The sequence below is a fragment of the Apiospora hydei genome, assembly GCF_038363865.1.
Source record: "Apiospora hydei strain CBS 114990 chromosome Unknown utg000003l_segment0_segment0, whole genome shotgun sequence".
Taxonomy (NCBI): Eukaryota; Fungi; Ascomycota; class Sordariomycetes; order Amphisphaeriales; family Apiosporaceae; genus Apiospora; species Apiospora hydei.
The window spans coordinates 158,157-171,036 of record NW_027117362.1 but is presented as its reverse complement, the minus strand read 5'-3'; the positions used below and the strand labels follow the sequence as shown (position 1 = coordinate 171,036).

The window sequence follows — 12,880 nt, the reverse complement described above, 5'->3', positions numbered from 1 at the left end:
ATTGTTAGGATGGTAGCTCATGGGACTGGGGACAATGGACACCCCTAGGCACCTAGACACCCCCCACCAGGCCTGGTAACCAATGATGCCGTGCCGATCCAAAAGCACAATGGCCTGCCCGGACGTGATATGCGCGGGTGGGGATCTCTTTTCTTTGTTCTGCCATTGTCCCATTGTCCCATGGCCCAAGTGGGTAAACACGAATGGCTGAGCCTGCGTCTGAGCGAGAGAGCAGGCGGTACCGATGGAGCCTGTCTCTACCCGTACCGCCGTACCTCGCCTGTGCTGTTTGTAGGCGGCCTGTTGCATTCACTCCATAGTAGAACAATCCGGCAAAAGCGCAGATACGGGGTCTGGCATCTCATGGATATTTAGGAACCTCGATTCCGGCCCTCTTGTCCAGACTTTTGTTTCGATCCATCTTCACTATCATTTTCACTTCTTCTTTCCACAAGCCAAACATTCCTTCCATCCAGACGCAACAACGCAAAGTCGTTTCAGCCTGGGGCTTGCATTACTTCATTCATTCCTTCTGCCATTCAGTGAACATCTTACACGAAAAGCCTCAAACCGCCCGTTTCAGCAACACCATAGCCCGGCGCTCCATTCAGTCCTTCAGACAAAACTCGCGGTAACCTGCTTTTCGGCCACCGAACAAACAACAACAACACACTCACCAAACAACCAACCACACACATCCAAAATGGGTCGATTCACCAGCTACGCCGCCACTCTGGCCGCTACCCTCGCCGCCACCGCCAGCGGTCACATCATCATGAAGTCGCCCGCCCCCATCGGCAACCCGGACAACTCGCCTCTCAGCTCCGACGGCTCCAACTTCCCCTGCAAGGTCACCGGCGATCCCGCCACTTTCTACGCCAAGGGCGAGACCACCAAGGTCAAGGCCGGCGAGAAGCAGACGCTGTCCTTCACCGGCAGCGCCGTCCACGGCGGTGGCTCGTGCCAGCTCGCCATCACCACCGACAAGGCCCCTACCGCCTCCACCCAGTGGTCCGTCATCCAGAGCATCGAGGGCGGCTGCCCCTCCAAGGACGGCAGCGGCCCCAGCGAGTACGAGTTCGAGATCCCCGACAGCGTCCCCAGCGGCGACTACGTCTTCGCCTGGACCTGGATCTCCAAGATGTCCGGTGCCCCCGAGTACTACATGAACTGCGCCAAGCTCCAGGTCGAGGGCGGCGGCAACAAGCGCTCCGTTGGCGCCCGCGCCGAGGAGATGCCCAACCTCTTCGTCGCTAACCTTGCCAGCGTCAACACCTGCAAGTCTCGCGACGGCGGCTCCAGCGTCGATGTCCTCTTCCCCAACCCCGGCCCCAACGTGGTCAAGCCCGGTTCCAGCAACACCTTCTCCAAGGCCATTGGCGACCAGTGCTTCCCCAAGGGCGGCACCGCTCAGGGTGTTCTGGCTGGCGCTGGTGGCTCGTCCGGCGGCGGTGACTCTGCTCCTGCCCCGGCCCCTAGCGCCCCTGCCGTCACCTCTTCCGCCGCTGCCTCCAAGCCTACTGCCTCTGCTCCCGGCGGTGTCTTCGTGACCATGCCCCAGAACGGTGGTGGTGCCGCTGCCCCTACCTCGGCCCCTGCTGCCCCCAAGCCCAGCACCACTGCTGCCGCGCCCGCCGCTCCCGCCGCTCCCAGTGCTCCCGCCGCTGCCCCGCTGCTCCCAAGCCTTCTGCTCCCAGCACTCCTGGTGCCGGTGCCGGCTCCGGCAGCTCCCAGGGCGCTCAGAGCGGCAAGTGCACCGAGGAGGGCCAGTTCAACTGCGTCGGCCAGCAGTTCCAGCAGTGCGCTTCCGGTGCTTGGACCCCTCTCCAGGCCATGGCCGCTGGCACCAAGTGCGCCCAGGGCTTCTCTGCCTCTCTCTGGGTTCCCTCTCGCCGCCTCCGCCGCGGAACCCGCGCCGCTGCTCTGTAAATTATCCAACGAGACAGACAGACCCGATGACTTCAAAGTCACTTTCTTCTTCTCAGATCCTGTAAATATATCGAATATGCCTTCAGCAAATACCGAAAAACTTCGAGCAGGACTCAACACAAAATTCTATCAACATTCTTCTTCTTCTTTCATCCTTCACTCGCTTTTAAGGATACCCGACCCGACTTTTTTCGACTTGTACAAAGCTTGAAAAAAAGGAGGGCAACCTTTTCTCTTTTTTTTCACATTCTTCACGTTTTTCGGTATTTTGGCGTTCTCTTCACGAAGGGGCATACATACAGGGCACAGGGCAGGGGGTTGGATTCTTCATGACGACTGCATCTTTCACGACAAGGGACGAGAAAAGGGAAATACCCAATTCAGAGATTTGCGAATAGATCCAGCTAGTGGATGACACAATACACACCAGCTGTTGAAAACATTACTACTTCTACCATTATGATGATTTGTGACTTGAACACTGTGACCTTATTCATTTGCGATGACTATTACTTGACGTGACTTGTTCATGATGTTCACTCAAAGTTAGGTTACTGGCGATCAACTACCAGCATCCTGGGAAGCATTGATGCAGAACAGCATCCCTGGTCCCGCCACGGATTTCATTCCCGGCTCGAACCTTATCGCCGAACAGTGTAACACACATAAGACAAGGACGATGCGGTAGAATGTTTTCAGTTTCGTCCACGGGGTCGTCCACCAGACGAACCTCTTTCGGATCAAGCATTTTCTGTACCGTTTAGCCAAGCCTGATTACACAAGGATGAGGTGCGCATCGCTCGCTTATCTGGGCCGATGCCCATTGCATCATGAGTGGAAGCAAACATGGCGAGTGAGAGCATGGATTTACGTATGGACTGTCGTGTACCAAAATGAGTGAATTGATAAGAATGAAGCCACATGCGATATACGGCAAAAAAAAGAAAGAAAAAAAAGTGCGAATCGTGCCCTGCTCTATAGGAGAGCGTGATTTTCTCCTGTCTGAGTTTCCCAGGTATGTGAGTAAGTAGGTAAGTAGGCTTCCAGCGAAAAATGCTGGCTGGCTAGCCGCGGAAATGGAAGCTGCTCTGCTGCTGGCTGACCGGCCGGGCAGCCGGTGAGCTGGTTTGTCACGTCGCACAACATGCAGGATTGAGATCGGCCATCCCACAGCAGCAAGCAATCAATTCCACGATCCTCGGACAACATAACATAGCTGTACAAGCCACTTGGGTACCTTTCCAAAATGTCTTATTTTCCGACTGTGCCACAAGCAGGCTTGTGTTAGGGAGACAACAAACGACCGAGGTAAGTTGATCTCGAAGATCTGCGACTGAGCTGAGATTCGCGGGTGCCTGCCTTCGCGTGGTCGATGAGACGAGCGAATCGCAACGCCCCATTGGCTTATAGGATGGCTGGTCGGAGAAGACTGTCTAGATGGTATTATGTGGCAATGAATGCACGCAGCACACCTGTATGACGGAACAACCGTCCACGGCGAGCGTGGGCGAAAGGAAGGAGCAAACGCGGCGATAAAGCACGAGAGGGAGCAAACATCTGTCTTGGTGACTACGACCAGGAGTTGTACAGGTGGAAAACAGAAATGGCACGCTCGCTTGCCCAACGCAATCAGTCAGTTTGCGCCTTTCGAGTAGAAAGAGCCCCGCGCCAGCAGCAAACCAGCCCTGTTGGAATTTTGAACCCCTACATCAGCCGAGGCTCCGGCAATGGGCTTGAGCGACGCGAAACCAAAGAGAAAGCATGAAGTATTTACCCTTCCACTGAACACACTCTACCATGGTCTTCGGTCTGCTCGGTTGCCCCGGTGGTAGACTTGATGCATCTCTGCTTCGTGATGAAGCTGAAGATGAACAACCGTACGATGAACAGAAGGGACTCTTCCCAATCTATCACTCGCATCGCAACTCGGTCCTCAGCGCCCAGTGCTCATCCAGGTGCTTCTGATAGTTGATCCCACACGTGGGATGCATTCGTCATCTCGAAAACATGCCCACGTCCATGTCCGGTTCTGACAGGAGGACGAGGTAACCGTGCATTGCGGTTTCCCCTTCCAGCGCACCTGTGCGAGTTTGGTGCCGCTGGGTGCTGTTCAACCCTGTGAGTAGGAGGAAACCACAGATTCTTAGGGGCCATCCGACATGTGGAAGTGAGAGCATTGATTAATGTGGTAGAGGAGGAAATCGTTATCGTCCATGTCGCTTATGTTCGCCCAGTCATCTGTCTATCAACGCATCGCCAACTTCTTTATCCGCAATGCGACAAGATGATATAAACCAAGCACCGCTTGCATCAGGAGTGACCTCACACTTGCCCCCGAGCTTCCTTCTCTGTTCTGGAGTAAGTACGACAACTTCAAAGACGACGGATCAGTTAGCATCATATCATCGTGTCGAAATGCGGCTTGCAAGATCTGTGATGGTCATCTTCTACTTGATCATCACAGCTGCTGCACTGCCACCGAAGAACAACGGCACTACATCATCCACAAGGCGCCATGTCCATGATCCGCGCCACCAGCATCGTCTGGGAGGTGAACCAGATAGTGCCCGCAGCCAAGTCGTAGGCAATGTCACTGGCCACACCCAAATATTCTGCCACAACGAGACGCAGCCTCCGATTTACTTCAGTAACTACCAATACTAACATTTCTTGACATACCCACTCGAGACATGTTCTCTGACTTTGTTACGTTCAAAGCTAGTCAGCCCGACAACGGAGGCCCCGGCGTATATATACTGAACGCTGATCCCGTACCCCACGGCGCAGTGAACGGGACCATGTTTCTTTTCTACGAGAACGACCACGACTTTGTGCCTTACCTGTGGACTGTCGTATGTTTCTTCTACTTTCTTCTTCTTCCGTCCATTATGATCCTCTTACTTCCCCTGAGTTTTATGAGTTTACTGACGCGGAAGTTCCCCAGATCCCCCAGGCGGCGCCGTCTTCGTAACCCCCTGCCCAACCTTCGAAGGCCGAATCGTGCGCGGCGACGTCTCCAACTTCGAAGGCCGAATCGTGCGCGGCGACGTCTCCAACTTCGACGGCCGTAAGCACCTGCTGGGCACCTGGGCCGAGCTGAGCTGGAGCACGAACGGCACGGCGTGGGGCGACGTCTCGCTGCTGGAAGGCAACGACGGCCCCGTGCTCGTCCAGGCGCTCGACGCTGCCAACAAGTACAAGGGCTTCTCGATCGACGTCCTCAGCAACGCGCCCGCGGGCGCGTGGGCGCAGAAGCTGGGCACGGGTTCGTGGTGTCTGGACAAGATCACCAGCGAGGGCGGAAACAGTGTCACGCGGGCGTGGGAGACGCAGTTTCTGGACCCGAATAGTGTGTATCTTGAGGATAACATCAATCCGGTCATCAATTCGATCAATGGCAGGTTTGCGGTTACGTTCTATGCGGGCGTAGTTTAGCTTTTCTTCGGCTACTACGGGTAGTTGGTGTCTGGTTGAGACGAAGGAGTCAACAATGAAGAATGATAGAAGAAACCAATTTCATTTCCAACTTGCTTGACATGCTTGTGGTTTTCCTCTCAACGAACGAAACGAAACCTAGGACCTCTCAGATATGGTGAGCAAGTGACGAAGGGCGGAAAGAAGTTATCATGGGATGAAACGTTTTGCACAACTATCAGAATTCAGACGAGGACCAGGCGGTGCAAGAACTTCGGTACCAAACGAAGCCTCACGCTTTGATGGGAGGTGGGATTTGAGTGCTTACGCTACGCCACCTGAATCCCTTGCATCTACCTGGCTGGCTGATGGAACCCGGTTTGCGGGGGATTACACACCACCATATGATATCAAGATGAAAGAGCTTCTTGGCATGTCACACTGCAGATCCCCAAGCACTTCCAGAAGCATTTGAACATGGAATTGAGCTTCACTTTGACAGGCAATCTCCCGAGATTCCGGTGCTTGTTATGTAGGTACTGTAGCTTTGTCACCCGACATATCCCATCATTGATGCCCATCCGCGCAGGGCCATGGTCGGCTGGACGGCAGCCAAGTCTAATAAGATCGGCATCGCTCGCTCACACCTCCTCTTCCATCCAACACCTACTTACCTGCTTTTCAGAAGCATGGCTTGACAAGTCACGGGGTGAAAAGAACGTATACGCTTTTGCAACGCCACATTTACCAACAATCGTCCTCTGTGAGCTCGGCCCTCGGCGATTATGTAGAGTGACCACTGACCACCGCCCGCATAGCCTGTAATCCCGCCGTATGCGACCTTTTACACAATACCTTCCTAGTTAGGTTATTAGGATGCGTGTACATACTTGAGCGCAATGAACTCGCATTGACTTCACCTAGGAGCTTTTATTTTCTTTCAAACCTCCCCTGCTCGCAATTCCTGGCTTGGGGGTTCCCGACCAGGCTTGTGATCGGCCCTGTTTATTGTGGTATTGAATTTGCGGTTGGCTGCAGTTGTCATATGTGACATACCCAATATCTCAAGCAGGTTATCCATGAATATGGAAACATCACACCACTCCGGATGTTTTCTCCCTTTTGTTTTCAGTCTCGAGGTGTAACCCGTCTCTCACCTCAACATAGATGCTGGAGAAGGTCTCTGGGTTCGTACCAGTAGTTAAGCATACTACCACCCGCGAGAGTTCATATGAAATTTTGCCACCAGTACAAAGTCGGTCTCATCTAGTCGCATCATAAACAAATGTTGGGCGCGGGAATTCAACATATGTATGCATGTTATGTAGCAGCACCACTACTACGCTACGTCGTATCTTGCAATGCTACTAGAGCCGGCTACAACAAGCTTCCGGGCACTGAGTCGGTCTGGGGCTTAGTTGCCGCATGTCCCAAGTTACTTGACCTATCAGGCCTCGAGACTGGAGCCAGTTAAAAAAGTACACTGCTGCCGAGTTGGAAAGTATCGCACTTCCTCCTACCACCTGAAGTAGTGGATCGGATGGGACGGCAGACACCTGCTAGTCCGTCCTCGAATACCCGCATGCTAGTTATGCCTCTGTACCACTAGATAGCGCGGAGGTTGCTCGGCATCGGCAGTCAAAATAAATGAGCCTCTCAAGCAAGAAGTCTCTCGTTTCGATCCGAAGCTGGTAAACGTATCTCATCATTATGTACGGACGGTGTTTGGTCTATTGCGCCCAGATGCTGAAAACGCGGCTGAGTTGCATGCTATTAAACAACGTGAGCCTTATCAAATGACCTTTAGACAAATAGCATATTCAAGAAGACAGACAGCTATAGAGGGGAGAGTAGCATGGTATTTGTTATTCTAGATCCCTTCCTGCAATGAGAGTGATGACAGCTTGGCACCCCTTTTAGCTGTTCATTCGCAGCATGAGCTAACGTGAACCTTGAGCGGCTTCTGGGTTTGGGAACGCAATTTAGAATGCATATGTCGCCCTTCCGTTCAATTGCGAAAAGTAGAGAGATAATGAGAAGATAACCAGGGAAGTTGCTGGCTGATGGACATTGGCAAGCCGAAACACCGCCACGGTGGCCACCGCTCATTTGGACTGCCGGCTGTCGCTCGAGTCAGCAAAGATAAGACGACGAACTTCCAGGTGAGGGGGAGGAGGGAGGGAAGTGAGATCATGCGGTCGGCCATGTTGGAGAGGCTCGATTCTGCCTTGGAGGGGATCACTCATCAAAACTGTCCTGAAGGTGCGTCGGTCTAGGCCATCAAAGTTACAGCGTTCACCCTGGTGGTAGGTTATGGCGATAGCGCCCTCATTCGAACTCACCCTCTCCCTGCGACTGCCTGTTTTAGTGTCATGTCCGCCGACATGGCCAACCAGGTTGCTCTGACAGAGTATCAATACTCGGAGAGCTGTCTAGAACACTCGGAATGAGGAGCGGCTCTAATTAAGCTTACATGCTCGGCAACTCTGCGCGCGGTATCATGAGGTCAACGATTCCAGCAGAGCTCACCAGGGCAAAGACCCGTCGTATTGTCTAAAATACCTTACCCAGCTGGCATATCGGCTCTTCCCTTGGTCTTTTTCATCCGGAACTTCACAGGGCTTCTCCCGACGATATGCAAGTAACCGCGGAGAGCCAGGGATTGTTGGTTTGCTGTATAGTACGGGCCACGATACCTCGGGGGCTGCATTACCCGTCCTCTATCGGCTATACCTAGCCTCCGGGGTGGATCTCACGAGCCGGGACCAGCCAGCTCTCCATTATCCCAGGGGGTTGCTCATGATCTCCCTCGCTCTTCCACCCCCTCATCCGACATTGTGGGCGAGACCTGAGAGAATAGGAGGTAGGGACGGAGAGAGGCGACTCAGTGATATGCATGCAGGTCGGCCTATATCACACCGTACCGCCGCTCGGAGAAATCACTCATCCATTATCCCCCACCTCTCTCGTCCTCACCAGTCGGGCAGCTTATCCTTCCCTTGGAAGCTATCCCCTGATCTGACAATCAGCCATGGCTTCCGTGATCGAGAAGGCAGAACCCGCGATGCCGCCAGCGTCCAGTGACGGCGGCTCCCTCAACAGAGAGATATCCGTACGTATAACGAACACCTCATTTTCTGCTCTGCTTATACGTCTCGCCTCGCGTGCGCTGAGCTGACAATACCGGCCCAGGACGAGAAGAAGCGCGGGGACTCTATCAATAAATCTCTGGATGTCGCGATCGAGCAGTAAGCGCGCCACAAGTTCCCCAATCCGGGGACGTCTGAAATATGAAATGAAATGATGACCACTAACCCGGAACCAGTGAGTTCGCCATCACCGACGAAGATTATGCGCAGGCCAAGGCTGTGGCGGACCAAATGTCCCTCTCGGAGGTCAAGGCTCTCATGGAGAACGTGATCAAGATGCACGATCGGGACCCCAACTTCCCCATGACCGTTATCGAGAAGATCCGCCAATTCCTCAGTTCGTTCTTCTGCCTTTACCTACCACGCACAGGATTTCGCCATGTTTACGTATAGTATGCTAATACCAATGTCCACCTCCCAGGAAACGACGCCATCTTCCAGCACCCGGAGCAGCACGAGGAGCTCGTGTACGAGATGAAGCTGGAGGCGGCACTCATCACCAATAACAGCCCGTACGCCGAGGTGCGCTCCGTCGTCTCGAACCGCGACGACCCGGAGATGCCGTGCGGCACCATCCGGGCCTGGGTCATCGGCCTCTGCTTCGCCGCCGTCCTGGGGTTCATCAACCAGTTCTTCTCGGTCCGCCAGCCCGCCATCCAGCTCATGGCCAACGTCGCCCAGCTCCTGTCCTTCCCGCTCGGCAAGGCGTGGGAGCGGTTCATGCCCCATGCTACTGTCTTTGGGCTGCCGCTCAATCCTGGTAAGTAGACCCATAGCCTACCTAGTACTGAGTTCTCGAGGTTGAAGGGCTTCTCCTATTGGTAGAACAGCATGACTCTAACCTGACGGGGTAAACAGGTCATTTCTCCAAGAAAGAGCATATGCTCATCACCATCATGGCAAACGTTGGCTACCAAGCCCCCTATACCGCCAACATCATCTGGGTCCAGAAGCTGCCGGGCTACTACAACCAAGCTTGGGCCGGTAACTTTGGTTACCAGATCCTGCTCGCACTCGGCACCAACTTCATCGGCTATGGCATGGCCGGAATCGCTCGCCGTTTCCTAGTTTACCCGTCGTACTGCGTGTAAGTCATCCTCGCCGCAACACGATTGCATGTTAAATCCTCGAGTTTAATGGGAAAAGAGTACTGATTAAGTTGATGGAAACAGTTGGCCTGCCTCCTTAGTCACGATTGCCTTGAACCAGTCCTTCCATACCGAAGGAAACAGCGCCGTCAAAGGATGGTTCAACAAAGTGTACACCATGTCGCGGTACAAGTACTTCCTGCTGGCGTTCGGCGGCATGTTCCTGTACTACTGGTTCCCCTACTACATCTTCCAGGCCCTCAGCATCTTCAGCTGGATGACGTGGATCGCGCCCGACAACGTGAGCCTGGCGGCCATCACCGGGTGGAACAACGGGCTGGGCCTGAACCCGGTCTCGACGTTCGACTGGAACACGCTGACGGCGTACGACGGGACGGACCCGCTCATGGTGCCCTTCTTCTCGACCTGCAACAAGGTCGTCGGCTCGCTGCTGGCCGTGCCCGTCGTCGCGGCCATCTGGTACTCGAACGCGTGGAACACGGGGTATTTGCCCATTAATAGTAATCGCGTCTACGACAACACGGGCGCCCGCTACAACGTCTCGGCCATCACCGACAGCCACGGCATGCTCGACGTCGAAAAGTACCGCGCCTACTCGCCCGCGTACATGGCCGCGGGCAACCTGGTCATCTATATCGCCTTCTTCGCCATCTACACGGCGAGCCTGACGTACATTGCCCTCAACCACTGGTTCGAGGTCAAGATGGGGTTCAAGAACTTGTTCAACTCGTTCCGCCGCACCAAGAACCAGCAGGGCGGCGAGGCCGGCGGCGAGTACACCGACGTCCACAACCGCCTCATGCGGCGCTACCCCGAGGTGCCCGAGTGGTGGTACGCCGTCTGCCTGGTCATAGCTATCGCGTTCGGCGTCGCGGGCGTGGCGGCGTACCCGACCGAAACCACCCCGGGCGTCGTGTTCTACGGTCTGGTCCTGTGCCTCATCTTCATTATTCCGGTGGGCATCATCAAGTCCATGACGGGCATCGAGGTGACGCTCAACGTCCTGGCCGAGTTTATAGGGGGCGCCTTCGTCCCCGGCAACGCGACCTCGCTCAACTTCTTCAAGTCGTTCGGCTACGTGACCTGTGCGCACGCCGTCTGGTTCGCCAACGACCTCAAGCTGGCGCACTACATCAAGATCCCGCCGCGACAAACCTTCTGGGCGCAGATGTGCGCGACGCTCGTGTCGACGTTCGTGTGCACCGCGATCCTCAACTTCCAGATGTCCCTGCCCGACGTCTGCACGCCCGACGCGCCCTTCCGCTTCACCTGCCCGGGCATCAACACTTTTTTACCGCGTCGGTGCTCTGGGGCACCATCGGCCCCCACCGCGTCTTCGGGGCCGGCGGGACGTACATGGCGACGCTGGTCGGGTGGCCGCTCGGCATCGTGCTGGCGCTGGCCATGTACGGCCTGCAGCGCCTCTTTCCCCGGAGCTCGTTCCTCCGGCAGATGCACCCCGTCGCCCTGCTGTACGGCGCCATGTTCCTCGCGCCGTACAACGTGGGCTACCTGCTGCCGTGCCTGCCGATCGCGTACTTCTCGTGGGTGTACACCAAGAAGCGGTACCTGGCGTTCTGGTCCAAGTACAACTTTGTCACGTCCGCGGCCTTTAGTGTGGGCGTCGCGCTCACGGGGCTCGTGTGCTTCTTTAGTCTGCAGTACACCGGCGTCGAGCTCAAGTGGTGGGGCAACGAGGTCATTTACCAGGGCTGCGAGGAGACGGCGTGTACGCTGTACCAGGTGCCCGAGGGCGGGCACTTTGGGCCTGGCGTCGGGCAGTTCTTTTAGATGCAGGAAAAGGAGGAACGTGGAAGTGATGTTATAGACCTAGAACACGCCACCTGGGAACCCCGAAAACACCCTTTTCTTTTGTAATGGTTGCATCTGGCGGCGTTTGGGTTTGGGTTTGGAATACTGGGAATAATGTATATACGCGCTTATGATATATCTAATATTTACGATTCTAATACTCTATGCGAATAATGAAAACAGATACTCTCGCTAATTTCATGCGACCAGTGGCTGCACACATATTAGTTGCGTGACAACAGTGGCATTTACGCCTCGCCGGAGAGTTGTGCATGTGAGCAAGCAGACAGAGATCCTCCGTCCTCGCGAAATGGGAATTACCTGCCCCCAAAAGTGTATTTTTATCATCTTGGCCCGAGTACCTTTGCCCAACTGCGGCAAGTCAACGAATGGCTCTGTCGTTGGTTGTAAGCCTCGGGAGTCTAGCGTGCGGCACAGGATCCCCCACGGAGGAATATAAATAAATAACAAAACGTACGACGCTATCGTCATATGGAACCGCACAACGTCTTTAAACCGGGGAAGATAGCCTCAGAAACCCACACGCGGCTACCAGGTGTTTGAACTGAAGGAAGCGATAACGCAAGCAGTCAATTGAAACATGTAGCGGATATCGGTAGGCAATGATGGACATGGCCAAGACCTACCAATCCATCCAGAACGGCCAAGATGAACCTTCGGCATGGGTGCATGGCGCAATGTAAGATGCACTTACCGTGTCGCTCTTGGCTTTTTTTCTTATCTTGGGCCTCGACTGCAGCCGGTGGACAGAACCGTGGGCCTGGAACCTGCCCTCCCACCAACCGTCCCCGTGGGCAATACCTTGGCGTTCAAAGAGTGCATGTATATGCTCGTGGCAATCAGCATGGCGTACGCGTGTTTGGCAAGCCTCCAATTTACGGCTAATCAATCGGGTTCACGAGAAAAAGAAGAAATGAACATTGAAGCAATGGCGATGGACATGAATACTGGAGTAGTGGTGAAATAAACGCAGCGGATGCTGGGTTAAGCCCAGCCTCGGACGGGGCATTAATTGGACCTGCCGAAAACCTGCTTACTACAGCCTCCAAGCATGTCGTAATGTTCTCCAGTGGCAGCCCCATGCGGCCGTTTGACAACATCGAAGATCTCAGTTGATCTGCATGTTTGGTGTCTGTCAGTGCAAGGAGGATGCTGGACGCTTGACTGCAGCGAGACCTCGAAATGCAGGTGATTTCAGAAGTGATTTGTCTTGACTCTCGAGACAAGTTACATTGAGAGATTGACTGACGACGACGACACGACTTTGATGGTCTGTTACCTTGTGTGCCTCTTGTGCCTCTTGTGCCTCTCGTGCCGCCCCCTCTCGCTTAGGTACTGCCTTTGCTGCTGCCTATCGCGTATGCGCCCCTCGCTTGCTCACCTCCCATTTCTGATGTTAGCGCCGGCTCCCTAATTCTTTTGTGCCGCCGCGGTGCCCAGCCCAAA

The 12,880-nt window shown here is 54.7% G+C and overlaps 3 protein-coding genes across 3 annotated transcripts; all 3 read left to right on the top strand.

The window, feature by feature from the left end:
• Window positions 1-703: 703 nt before the first annotated feature.
• On the top strand, window positions 704-1,929 carry PG997_001831 (uncharacterized protein; the record flags this gene model as incomplete). The annotated part of the gene is made up of 2 exons (XM_066806146.1): window positions 704-1,711; window positions 1,735-1,929. 2 exons carry the CDS (start codon window positions 704-706, stop codon window positions 1,927-1,929), a joined length of 1,203 nt encoding a protein of 400 aa, XP_066673442.1.
• Window positions 1,930-4,344: 2,415 nt separating this feature from the next.
• On the top strand, window positions 4,345-5,364 carry PG997_001830 (uncharacterized protein; the record flags this gene model as incomplete). Its single annotated transcript, XM_066806145.1, has 3 exons — window positions 4,345-4,576; window positions 4,648-4,785; window positions 4,874-5,364. The coding sequence occupies 3 exons, from the start codon at window positions 4,345-4,347 to the stop codon at window positions 5,362-5,364; spliced, it is 861 nt and encodes a 286-aa protein (XP_066673441.1).
• Window positions 5,365-8,374: 3,010 nt separating this feature from the next.
• Window positions 8,375-11,392, top strand: PG997_001829 (OPT oligopeptide transporter protein-domain-containing protein; the record flags this gene model as incomplete). Its single annotated transcript, XM_066806144.1, has 7 exons — window positions 8,375-8,455; window positions 8,536-8,591; window positions 8,669-8,829; window positions 8,914-9,252; window positions 9,351-9,579; window positions 9,665-10,686; window positions 10,740-11,392. 7 exons carry the CDS (start codon window positions 8,375-8,377, stop codon window positions 11,390-11,392), a joined length of 2,541 nt encoding a protein of 846 aa, XP_066673440.1.
• Between the last annotated feature and the right edge of the window lie 1,488 nt (window positions 11,393-12,880).